Raw genomic sequence first — 13,019 nt, forward strand, 5'->3', positions numbered from 1 at the left:
CTCCCCTTTCCCCTGTCTCTCACCCCCTCTCCCCTGTCTCTAACCCCTCTCCCCTGTCTCTAACCCCTCTCCCCTGTCTCTAACCCCTCTCCCCTCTCTCCCCCCTGTCTCTCCCTCCCCAGGCCCGTGTGGGCGGCATCGAGTTCTCCCCGGGCGTGGTCCACATCACGTCAGACAGTCCGCTGAGCAGCACGGCCATCATCAGCATCGCCGGCGCCGGTGCCCTGCTCATCCTCTTCATTGTGATAGTGCTCATTGCATACAAACGCAAGTCACGTGAGAGCGACCTCACCCTGAAGAGGCTGCAGATGCAGATGGACAACCTGGAGTCTCGTGTGGCCCTGGAGTGTAAAGAGGGTAAGGATTCACATTATTTTTACTCCATACATTTTCCCTGACACCCAAAAGGAAAATTCCGTTTCACACACTGGTCCAATTCACACACTTATCAAGAGAACAATCCCAGGTCATCCCTACTGCCTCTGATCTGGTGTACTCAATAAACACATGTTTCGTTTGTCAATGATGTCTGAGAGTAGGAGTGTGCCCTTATCTATCCGTAAATAAAAAATACAAGAAAATCGTGCAGTCGACTTTGCTTACTTTTGATACTTAAAAGTATATTTAAAACCAAATACATTTAGTCTTTTACTCAAGTAGTATTTTACTGGGTGACTTTCACTTTTACTTGAGTCATTTGTTATTAAGGTATCTTTGCTTTTACTCAAGTATGATGATTGAGTATTTTTTCCAACACTGTCAATAGACATACTTATAGGTAGAGTCAGCAAAATGACGTTGCATGAGCAACACCGCAGTTTGTGGTGGGCAAGATGCAAGACATCGCTCTCACACAGTGACACACAGTATCTGCGCGTGTGCACGGGTTCACCTCCCGCTGTTACAACGTGGTACCCACGGGACCAAAACAGTGGACTAGTTTAGCCTCACGCTCCAAAGCTCTTAGTTGTTGTGGAAATTGACCCAATATGCTGTTTACTTTGTGTATCTACAGTTGAAGTCGGAAGTTTACATACACTTAGGTTGGAGTCATTAAAACTTGTTTTTCAACCACCCCACAAATTTCTTGTTAACAAACTATAGTTTTGGCAAGCTGGTTAGGACATCTAGTTTGTGCATGACACAAGTCATTTTTCCAACAATTGTTTACAGACAGATTATTTCACTTATAATTCACTGTATCACAATTCCAGTGGGTCAGAAGTTTACATACGCTAAGTTGACTGTGCCTTTAAACAGCTCGGAAAATACCAGAAAATTATGTCATGGCTTTAGAAGCTTCTGATAGGCTAATTGACATAATTTGAATCAATTGGAGGTGTACCTGTGGATGTATTTCAAGACCTACCTTCAAACTCAGTGCCTTTTTGCTTGACATCATGGGAAAATCAAAAGAAATCAGCCAAGACCTCAGGGAAAAATTGTAGACCTCCACAAGTCTGGTTCATCCTTGGGAGCAATTTCCAAACGCCTGAAGGTACCACGTTCATTTGTACAAACAATAATACACAAGTATGAAAACAATGGGACCACACAGCCGTCATACCGCTCAGGAAGGAGACGCTTCTGTCTCCTAGAGATGAACGTACTTTGGTGCAAAAAAGTGCAAATCAATCCCAGAACAACAGCAAAGGACCTTGTGAAGATGCTGGAGGAAACAGGTACAAAAGTATCTATATCCACAGTAAAACGAGTCCTATATCGACATAACCTGAAAGGCCACTCAGCAAGGAAGAAGCCACTACTCCAAAACTGCCATAAAAAAGCCAGACTACGGTTTGCAACTGCACATGGGGACAAAGATCGTACTTTTTGGAGAAATGTCCTATGGTCTGATGAAACAAAAATGGCCATAATGACCATCGTTATGTTTGGAGGAAAAAGGGGGATGCTTGCAAGCTGAAGAACACCATCCCAACCGTGAAGCACGGGGGTGGCAGCATCATGTTGTGGGGGTGCTTTGCTGCACTTCACAAAATAGATGGCATCATGAGGTAGGAAAATTATGTAGATATATTGAAGCAACATCTCAAGACATCAGTCAGGATGTTAATATTTGGTCGCAAATGTGTCTTCCAAATGGACAATGACCCCAAGCATACTTCCAAAGTTGTGGCAAAATGGCTTAAGGACAACAAAGTCAAGGTATTGGAGTGGCCATCACAAAGCCCTGACCTCAAGCCTATAGCTGGTGGGCAGAACTGAAAAAGTGTGTGCGAGCAAGGAGGCCAACAAACCTGACTCAGTTACACCAGCTCTGTCAGGAGGAATGGGCCAAAATTCACCCAACTTATTGTGGGAAGCTTGTGGAAGGCTACCCAAAACATTTGACCCAAGTTAAACAATTTAAAGGCAATGCTACCAAATACTAATTGAGTGTATGTAAACTTCTGACCCACTGGGAATGTGATGAAAGAAATAAAAGCTGAAATAAATCATTCTCTCTATTATTATTCTGACATTTCACATTCTTAAAATAAAGTGGTGATCCTAACTGACCTAAGACAGGGGATTTTTACTAGGATTAAATGTCAGGAATTGTGAAACTGAGTTTAAATGTATTTGACTAATGTGTAAGTAAACTTCCGACTTCAACTGTACATCATGTCGCTGACTCTACCTTTTAAGAAGACTGTTTGTCCGTTTATCCCCTCAGCCTTTGCCGAGCTGCAGACAGACATCCATGAGTTGACCAGTGACCTGGACGGAGTGGGCATCCCCTTCCTGGACTACAGGGCCTACACCATGAGGGTCCTCTTCCCTGGCATAGAGGAGCACCCTGTTCTCAGGGACCTGGAGGTAAGAGCTGCCCTGTCAACTGCCTGACCAAATATCACAATGGCTGCCCTATCATCTGCCTGACTGAATATCACTTCAGTTTAGGTCCTAAACATTGTTCATCATTAACTCCCTGACATAGATAAATACGCATATCACAAAGTGGTTTCCATCAATGCATTCTCAATCAAAAGAATAAAAGTAAATTAAAGGCACAGTGGGGTTACGGACAGAATTAAAGCTGTCGTTGTTTGTGCTCACGCTCGGTAAACATAACACTGTCTCTCATTAGGGCTTGACGCAGCAGTGCAGTCAAATCTCCTGTTAGTAATGGTAACAACATGTGACAAGATGGTTTCTCAGAGTCGAGGACAAATTAAAAGTATAGCGGAGAGAAAAGCAAATCAACTCTGAACTGACAAGCTAGTTATTTATTCCCTAATAACAGTGATGGGCAGTGATAATTGAACAACTTCTAGCTGCGAGGCCCCGATTTCACAGGCTCAGAGTCGACCGTGCGGGTGCCTGATGAGAATTCCCCGTTATAAGAAAAATTAATGATGTTTTAATTGGTATAAATGTCCCGTTTATATGAGGGAGTTTAATGTGAAATGAAACCTAATGAAAGTAGCAGTGGGCTCATCTCTGGCTGGTGATAGTTAGTTAATTGTTATTGGTGTGGGAGATGATACAGGAAATAGCCCTTATTGGGCTTGGAGCAAATAAAGTGTGGATGGGCAATCTCCAACAGTGCATATTCATAGTTTGTAGAGTGAATTTGATTGGGCTGAATCTCTCTTGCTCTCTCTTTATGAAAGGATTAGAGCTACTGTCATTTCATCTCAATGGCTCAAATGTACTAATATTAGCGATAACTCTAGGCCTACCTGATAAATCTCAAGAAGATATACATTGTATTTTTCCTCAGAGAAAATGGATGCCTACCTTTTCTCCTGATTTTGTGATAGTAATCAGTAGGTGGGATGTTGAATGGGATTGTTGTTTGATTATGGGGCTACAGCTTGATGTTGAATAGGGCTGTTTGATTATGGGGCTACAGTGGGATGTTGAATAGGGCTGTTTGATTATGGGGCTACAGTGGGATGTTGAATAGGGTTGATTGATTATGGGGCTACAGTGGGATGTTGAATAGGGCTGTTTGATTATGGGGCTACAGTGGGATGTTGAATAGGGCTGTTTGATTATGGGGCTACAGTGGGATGTTGAATAGGGCTGTTTGATTATGGGACTACAGTGGGATGTTGAATAGGGCTGTTTGATTATGGGGCTACAGTGGGATGTTGAATAGGGCTGTTTGATTATGGGGCTACAGTGGGATGTTGAATAGGGCTGTTTGATTATGGGGCTACAGTGGGATGTTGAATAGAGCTGTTTGATTATGGGACTACAGTGGGATGTTGAATAAAGCTGTTTGATTATGGGACTACAGTGGGATGTTGAATAGGGCTGTTTGATTATGGGGCTACAGTGGGATGTTGAATAGGGCTGTTTGATTATGGGGCTACAGTGGGATGTTGGATAGGGCTGTTTGATTATGGGGCTACAGTGGGATGTTGAATAGGGCTGTTTGATTATGGGACTACAGTGGGATGTTGAATAGGGCTGTTTGATTATGGGGCTACAGTGGGATGTTGAATAGGGCTGTTTGATTATGGGGCTACAGTGGGATGTTGGATAGGGCTGTTTGATTATGGGGCTACAGTGGGATGTTGAATAGGGCTGTTTGATTATGGGACTACAGTGGGATGTTGAATAGGGCTGTTTGATTATGGGGCTACAGTGGGATGTTGAATAGAGCTGTTTGATTATGGGGCTACAGTGGGATGTTGAATAAAGCTGTTTGATTATGGGGCTACAGTGGGATGTTGAATAGGGCTGTTTGATTATGGGGCTACAGTGGGATGTTGAATAGGGCTGTTTGATTATGGGACTACAGTGGGATGTTGAATAGGGCTGTTTGATTATGGGGCTACAGTGGGATGTTGAATAGAGCTGTTTGATTATGGGACTACAGTGGGATATTGAATAGGGCTGTTTGATTATGGGGCTACAGTGGGATGTTGAATAGGGCTGTTTGATTATGGGGCTACAGTGGGATGTTGAATAGGGCTGTTTGATTATGGGGCTACAGTGGGATGTTGAATAGGGCTGTTTGATTATGGGGCTACAGTGGGATGTTGGATAGGGCTGTTTGATTATGGGGCTACAGTGGGATGTTGAATAGGGCTGTTTGATTATGGGGCTACAGTGGGATGTTGAATACGGCTGTTTGATTATGGGGCTACAGTGGGATGTTGAATAGGGCTGTTTGATTATGGGGCTACAGTGGGATGTTGAATAGGGCTGTTTGATTATGGGGCTACAGTGGGATGTTGAATAGGGCTGTTTGATTATGGGACTACAGTGGGATGTTGAATAAAGCTGTTTGATTATGGGGCTACAGTGGGATGTTGAATAGGGCTGTTTGATTATGGGGCTACAGTGGGATGTTGGATAGGGCTGTTTGATTATGGGGCTACAGTGGGATGTTGAATAGGGCTGTTTGATTATGGGACTACAGTGGGATGTTGAATAGGGCTGTTTGATTATGGGGCTACAGTGGGATGTTGAATAGAGCTGTTTGATTATGGGGCTACAGTGGGATGTTGAATAAAGCTGTTTGATTATGGGGCTACAGTGGGATGTTGAATAGGGCTGTTTGATTATGGGGCTACAGTGGGATATTGAATAGGGCTGTTTGATTATGGGGCTACAGTGGGATGTTGAATAGAGCTGTTTGATTATGGGGCTACAGTGGGATGTTGAATAGGGCTGTTTGATTATGGGGCTACAGTGGGATGTTGAATAGGGCTGTTTGATTATGGGGCTACAGTGGGATGTTGAATGGGACTGTCTCATGGGACATCTCAACAAACCTCCACTCTGTTTCCCTCTTACTCTCTATTCTCTTTCTCTCTCTTTCTCTCTCTTTCTCTCTCTTTTTCTTTCTCTCTTTTTCTCTTTCTCTTTCTCTCTCTTTCTCTTTCTCTCTTTCTCTCTCTTCTCTCTCTTTCTCTGTCTCTTTGCTCCTTTTTATAAATGTTTTATTTAACCTTTATTTCACTACGCAAGTAATGTCAGACGTTATGAAATAGACTAGGGTTTTAACAATAACTCTTGCACAGTGTGAACTGCAGATTACTGTGTCCTCATGGAAAGCGACAGCGAGGAAACTTGTGCTCCCTGATAGACGTGTCGCGTAGAGAGACCGTTGCTCACTCCAATCTATCCTGACAGATCAAAAAATGTTATCTCTGTAGGTGCAATTTATGAAAACGGGAAATCGCACGCCGACTGACTAGACTAGCGTAAACGGCGCAGGGACAATTTCCGCCCGTGGAGGGGAATACACCACACACGCTGCTTTCATCTTGCGTCAGCTTTGCCGGGGAACAACGTTCATATTGTGGAGTCAAAGAAATAAGCAGGGCTCTCAAAAGACTTGGTTAAAATGACTCTACCTTAAAAAAAACAAGTGCTAGGCAAAACTCCTCGCTCTCCCAGTTATCCTCCCATGCCGACATTCCGTGCTGGAATCATTAGCACACGGTCATTTGAGAGAACCAGGTCTACACAGCTAATTGATCCAGTGGAGTGATAATGGATTTGGCTGGAATGGGAGATGCCAAGGCCATGGAATGAGTTCTTCCCCACAGTCAGTGTTGGGTTCATGTTACTCTAATGACTAGGGATGTTGTGATGTCTGATTCCTCTAGTGTTGGGTTCATGTTACTCTAATGACTAGGGATGTTGTGATGTCTGATTCCTCTAGTGTTGGGTTCATGTTACTCCCATGACTAGGGATGTTGTGATGTCTGATTCCTCTAGTGTTGGGTTCATGTTACTCTAATGACTAGGGATGTTGTGATGTCTGATTCCTCTAGTGTTGGGTTCATGTTACTCTAATGACTAGGGATGTTGTGATGTCTGATTCCTCTAGTGTTGGCTTCATGTTACTCTAATGACTAGGGATGTTGTGATGTCTGATTCCTCTAGTGTTGGGTTCATGTTACTCTAATGACTAGGGATGTTGTGATGTCTGATTCCTCTAGTGTTGGGTTCATTTTACTCTAATGACTAGGGATGTTGTGATGTCTGATTCCTCTAGTGTTGGATTCATGTTACTCTAATGACTAGGGATGTTGTGATGTCTGATTCCTCTAGTGTTGGGTTCATGTTACTCTAATGACTAGGGATGTTGTGATGTCTGATTCCTCTAGTGTTGGGTTCATGTTACTCCCATGACTAGGGATGTTGTGATGTCTGATTTCTCTAGTGCTGGGTCCATGTTACTCCCATGACTAGGGATGTTGTGATGTCTGATTCCTCTAGTGCTGGGTTCATGTTACTCTAATGACTAGGGATGCTGTGATGTCTGATTCCTCTAGTGTTGGGTTCATGTTACTCCCATGACTACGGATGTTGTGATGTCTGATTCCTCTAGTGCTGGGTCCATGTTACTCTAATGACTAGGGATGTTGTGATGTCTGATTCCTCTAGTGTTGGGTTCATGTTACTCTAATGACGAGGGATGTTGTGATGTCTGATTCCTCTAGTGTTGGGTTCATGTTACTCTAATGACTAGGGATGTTGTGATGTCTGATTCCTCTAGTGTTGGGTTCATGTTACTCTAATGACTAGGGATGTTGTGATGTCTGATTCCTCTAGTGTTGGGTTCATGTTACTCCCATGACTAGGGATGTTGTGATGTCTGATTCCTCTAGTGTTGGGTTCATGTTACTCTAATGACTAGGGATGTTGTGATGTCTGATTCCTCTAGTGCTGGGTCCATGTTACTCTAATGACTAGGGATGTTGTGATGTCTGATTCCTCTAGTGTTGGGTTCATGTTACTCCCATGACTAGGGATGTTGTGTTGTTATGTTACTCCCATGACTAGGGATGTTGTGTTGTTATGTTACTCCCATTACTAGGGATGTTGTGTTGTTATGTTACTCCCATGACTAGGGATGTTGTGTTGTTATGTTACTCCCATGACTGGGGATGTTGTGTTGTTATGTTACCCCCATGACTGGGGATGTTGTGGTGTTATGTTACTCCCATGACTAGGGATGTTGTGTTATGTTACACCCATGACTAGGGATGTTGTGTTATGTTACACCCATGACTTGGGCCAGGCGTTTTGCCTGGCCATGTGCTACTTTGCAGCTCAGTTGGTAGAGCATGGTGTTTGTAACGCCAGGGCAGTGGATTCCATTCCCCGAACCACCTGTGTGTAAAATGTATGCATGCATGACTGTAAGTCTCCTTGACCCCAAACAGTCTCTCTGTATCTGAGACAACTGTGACCTCTGACCCTGAGACTCCCTGACCATTGTCATCTAAGCATATCCGTCTCTCCTCCCTGTCCTCTCTTCTTCTCCTCCCTGTCTCCCAGGTGCCGGGCTACAGACAGGAGCAGGTGGAGAAGGGCCTGAAGCTGTTCGGCCAACTCATCAACAACAAGGTCTTCCTGCTCTCATTCATCCGCACGCTCGAGTCGCAGCGCGGCTTCTCCATGCGTGACCGCGGCAACGTGGCCTCGCTCATCATGACAATGCTGCAGAGTAAACTGGAGTACGCCACTGATGTCCTCAAGCACTTGCTCTCTGACCTCATAGACCGCAACCTGGAGAGCAAGAACCACCCCAAGCTGCTGCTCCGAAGGTGAGGGGAGAAGTGTGTGTGTGTGACTCTCGTGGGCCATCTCTGGCCTCATTAAGACAAAGACCTTGGCTCTGTCCTCACCTCTCTGTGTCTGGGGAGAGAGGTGAGTGACTTTACTTCTCCAGAACACCTGGACAAACTCACACTCTCTTCATCACTCTCTATCTCTTTATATCTCTCTTCTCTCTCTCTATCTGCGACAGAGTGAATGATTGGGCCCTCGCGGAGCTCTTAAGCATTTAAGCTCTAAACAGCTGACTAATGCTAACATCAACGTTGCATCAGCTTTATCCTACACATTAACACTCATAGATTTCCACTCAATGGTAATGGACAACTGTGGCTGTGGGTTCGCTTTCCCTCTCCAAACCTCTCTCAATTGATCATTAATACCAATGTTCGTACTTCTTATCCACCTCTAACTCTCTAGAATGGCTGGTTTATGCTAAAACTAAGAACAGGGTAAAATCCTTATTTCCTATAAAGTGCAGTACTTTTGACCAGGGCCCATAGGGTTCCATTTGGGATGCGTCCTTTGAAACTGGACTTTGTTGAATTAGTGTATTAGTCAAGCACCAAGCCGATCGGCCATGCCTGATCGCTCCATATTCACTGTTTCGTGGTGGTGACATGTGGAATTAACTTCAATGACATTGAAATGATCACTTTGTCTCAGAAACATGTACTGCTCTGACACGCACATCATTAGAATATAATTACGATTAATTAGCGGAGAATCCAATTAACAAAAGCTGTAAAAATCCTCACTTGAAAAATAAATGGGATTGTTAAAAGCCCTAGCTGCTCCCCGCCCAATCAACACTTCCCTGTGCGTCAGTCTGTATCGTATACACAGTACCACCACTTCAATTCAACACCATATATGGTGCTGGAGGTGTTGTGACCATCTCGGTTACCCTTGAAAAAGACGTTTCCGTGTGGTCAGGGTGCTCACTGCTCAGTCAGCCTCCCCAATGATTTGATAGGCATGTCGTAAATGAATTTAATCTTCCCAATTTCAATTGCAAACCTCCCGTCCTCCCTCGGGCGAAATCCTCCTCCCCAATGAAGACAGACACAGATTCTTCTGTTCGCTAGCTGTTCACTAACATGGGAGCATATTGAGCGTATCATTGTGCAAGGGTTGTGTCAGAAGATGAGCCGCATATTCACATCATGAAGGAGACGTTTAACAGACAAATCTCGGATGCGGCATTTGATTAATGCTGTATGGGCAAGGCATGATTAATCGCACCCAGAGCTTCCGGAGCCATTACCAGGCAGTAAACAATGGGGTTCTCCCTCCTTCAATCCCAAATGAAACAATACCACAATTTACTATAAAATACTACAGTACTTACTATAGAATTCTGTAGTAAACTGTAGTATAGTGTAGAATATTATACTAAACGCTGTAGTGTCACTTGATCATGTATAGTACTTTCTATAGAATGTTGTAGTATACTGTAGAATACTATAATAAATATTAGTTTTATCTGAAAATAAACACTAGTAAATACTTGAGTAATGTCCACAAAACACCACCTTTTTTTGTATGTAAATACTACAGTTTTTAATTTGCATATACCCTGCCCAATCCCCTCCCCTATATCCCAATTTGTGCCACCCATAAGTGAGAAACTTACATGCGAAGTATAGACCATATTGTCACGGGTGTTGTAAGGATCAGACCAAAACGCAGCGGGAATATGTATACTCATCTTCTTTTTTAATGGCAGAAAGAAGGGAAAACCGAAACAAAACACACGTATACAAAAACAACGACGATAACGAAACAGTCCTGTCAGGTGCACAAACACTAAACAAGGAACAACTACCCACAAAGTCCCACAGAAACCCCCCCCCCCTTAAATAGGACCTTCAATTAGAAGCAACGAGGAGCAGCTGCTTCCAATTGAAGGTCAACCCTATTAACTAAACATAGAAATAGAAAGACTAGAACGAACATAGAAATATACTAACATAGAACATTAACCACAAACCCCGAAACACATAAAACAAACACACCTCTTACATAAGAACATAGCCCAACAAACCCCGAAACACTCTAAACAAACACCCCCTGCCACGTCCTGACCAAACTAATATAACAAATAACCCTTTTACTGGTCAGGACGTGACACATATATTGTGTTCCCTACAGGTTATAGAAAAGAGCAGAAGCTCTGAACTCTCTGTTCAGACCCTAGTCCTATCTACCTAAAGGTTATGGAAAATGTGTTAAGTATTTGTCCAGTAGGTTTCCTCAAGGAGAAAGCCCCCACTCCTATGTCAAAGACAATAAAACAAAAACACTATAGTAAATAATACATTAATGTCTGCAAAACACTACAGTAAATACTACAGTATAATACAGTCTGTAAAAACAATACTGGAACACTACCAGACTAGAGGGGCTAGCTGCTGGAACACTACCAGAGGGAGAGGGATTAGCTGCTGGAACACTACCAGAGGGAGAGGGATTCGCTGCTGGAACACTACCAGACTAGAGGGGCTAGCTGCTGGAACACTACCAGAGGGAGAGGGATTAGCTGCTGGAACACTACCAGAGGGAGAGGGATTAGCTGCTGGATCACTACCAGAGGGAGAGGGATTCGCTGCTGGAACACTACCAGACTAGAGGGGTTAACTGCTGCAACACTACCAGAGGGAGAGGGATTAGCTGCTGGAACACTACCAGAGGGAGAGGGATTAGCTGCTGGAACACTACCAGAGGGAGAGGGATTCGCTGCTGGAACACTACCAGAGGGAGAGGGATTAGCTGCTGGAACACTACCAGAGGGAGAGGGATTCGCTGCTGGAACACTACCAGACTAGAGGGGTTAACTGCTGCAACACTACCAGAGGGAGAGGGATTAGCTGCTGGAACACTACCAGAGGGAGAGGGATTCGCTGCTGGAACACTACCAGACTAGAGGGGTTAACTGCTGCAACACTACCAGAGGGAGAGGGACATTCCTTCTCTGATTACTTAGTAACCATCCGTATTTCCAGACACCATTTTGTTTTTGCCCCGTTTGAGTGTTGATAACCTGGTAAATGCAATGTTAAACATCCTGTCATTAGTGTGTGGAATTACATTTTCCCTCAGGGGATCATTCATGTTTATTCATTTGATTATAGACTGTGTTTAGTAGGTTGCCTACCTAACTACCTACCTACCTAACTACCTAACTAACTTACTAACTCAGTCACTGATCACTGACTAGGTATTTCCATCACATTTCCACTGTAGGCCGTCCCTCACTACCCCCAGCTTGTATCCGTCAGTCTCTTCACCCACCTTAAACTGTTACACTGTGTTTCTATACGTCTCCAGCATGGCTTCTAACGTCTTCTCACACCATCCTTCAAACCTCTTCCCTTATCCTCTTCTGGTCATCCACTCATGCCATCCACAGCCCTACCTGGCGGGTGTAAACTCCACCCAACAGTCCTCCAACATCCCAGCATGCCTCTCTCAGTGTGTCTGTGAGGGCCAGTGGTGGGGCGTCACCCTTAGTAATGAGCTTACTGTTAACCGCTAGCGCTAACACACACAGTAACCTCAGTGTGGAGGCTAACTGTTAGCTGCTAGCGCTAACACACACTGTCACCCTCAGTGTAGAGGCTAACTGTTAACACACAGTCACCCTCAGTGTGGAGGCTAGCTGCTAGAGTTAACACACACAGTCACCCTCAGTGTGGAGGCTAACTGTTAGCCGCTTGTGCTATCACACGTGGCCACCATCAGTCTGAAGGCTAACCTTTAGCTGCTAGCCCTAACACACAGTCACCTACTTGCTGCTTGACCCAGGATACCAGCCCAAAATAGAGGAGACACCCAGACTCACTCAGCTGTGATGGGAAGGCTAAATCTGGGCTCGGAGCAACACCTCCCCCGTCCCTCAATCTATCTCTCCCTTTCTCCTCCCTCTGTGTCCTCCCTCTCTCTCATTGTCTCTCTCCATCTCTCTCCCTCTCTAACTCCATCTCTCTCCCTCTCTCTCTCCATCTCTCTCTCGCCCTCTCTCGCTCTATCCATCTATCTCCCGCCCTCTCTCTCTCCCCCCGCCTCTGCGCAGGCCGTCTCTCTTTCTCTCTCTTTTCTCTGTCTTTCCCCCCTACCTGCCTTTTTACTTGATTACTAAATCACTGCTCAAAGTGCATAAGCAGGGCATCTTTGGCACTGTGTCCAGACCAGCTTCCCATCACCGCTTCCAAGACAACCTCACCTCCACTCTCCACCTCTCTCCTCCACTCTCCACCCCTCTCCTCCACTCTCCACCTCTCCACCCCTCTCCTCTCCTCCACTCTCCACCCCTCTCCTCTCCTCCACTCTCCACTCTCCACTCCTCTCCTCCACTCTCCACCCCTCTCCTCAACTCTCCACCCCTCTCCTCCACTCTCCACTCTCCGCTCCTCTCCACCCCTCTCCTCTCCTCCACTCTCCACCCCTCTCCTCTCCTCCACTCTCCACTCTCCACTCCTCTC

At 44.9% G+C, this 13,019-nt stretch overlaps 1 protein-coding gene across 1 annotated transcript in view; it reads left to right on the forward strand.

Moving 5' to 3' along the window:
* The window catches only part of LOC115197990 (plexin-A4), a 255,585-nt gene that overhangs the window by 177,823 nt on the left and 64,743 nt on the right, over nt 1-13,019 (forward strand). Inside the window, exons 2-4 of the mRNA XM_029759647.1 lie at nt 123-357; nt 2,678-2,820; nt 8,257-8,525. Of these exons, the coding sequence (XP_029615507.1) occupies nt 123-357; nt 2,678-2,820; nt 8,257-8,525 (647 nt within the window). The remainder of the gene's footprint in view (nt 1-122; nt 358-2,677; nt 2,821-8,256; nt 8,526-13,019) is intronic.

Source organism: Salmo trutta, chromosome 8 (assembly GCF_901001165.1).
Source record: "Salmo trutta chromosome 8, fSalTru1.1, whole genome shotgun sequence".
In the NCBI taxonomy this organism is placed as follows: Eukaryota; Metazoa; Chordata; class Actinopteri; order Salmoniformes; family Salmonidae; genus Salmo; species Salmo trutta.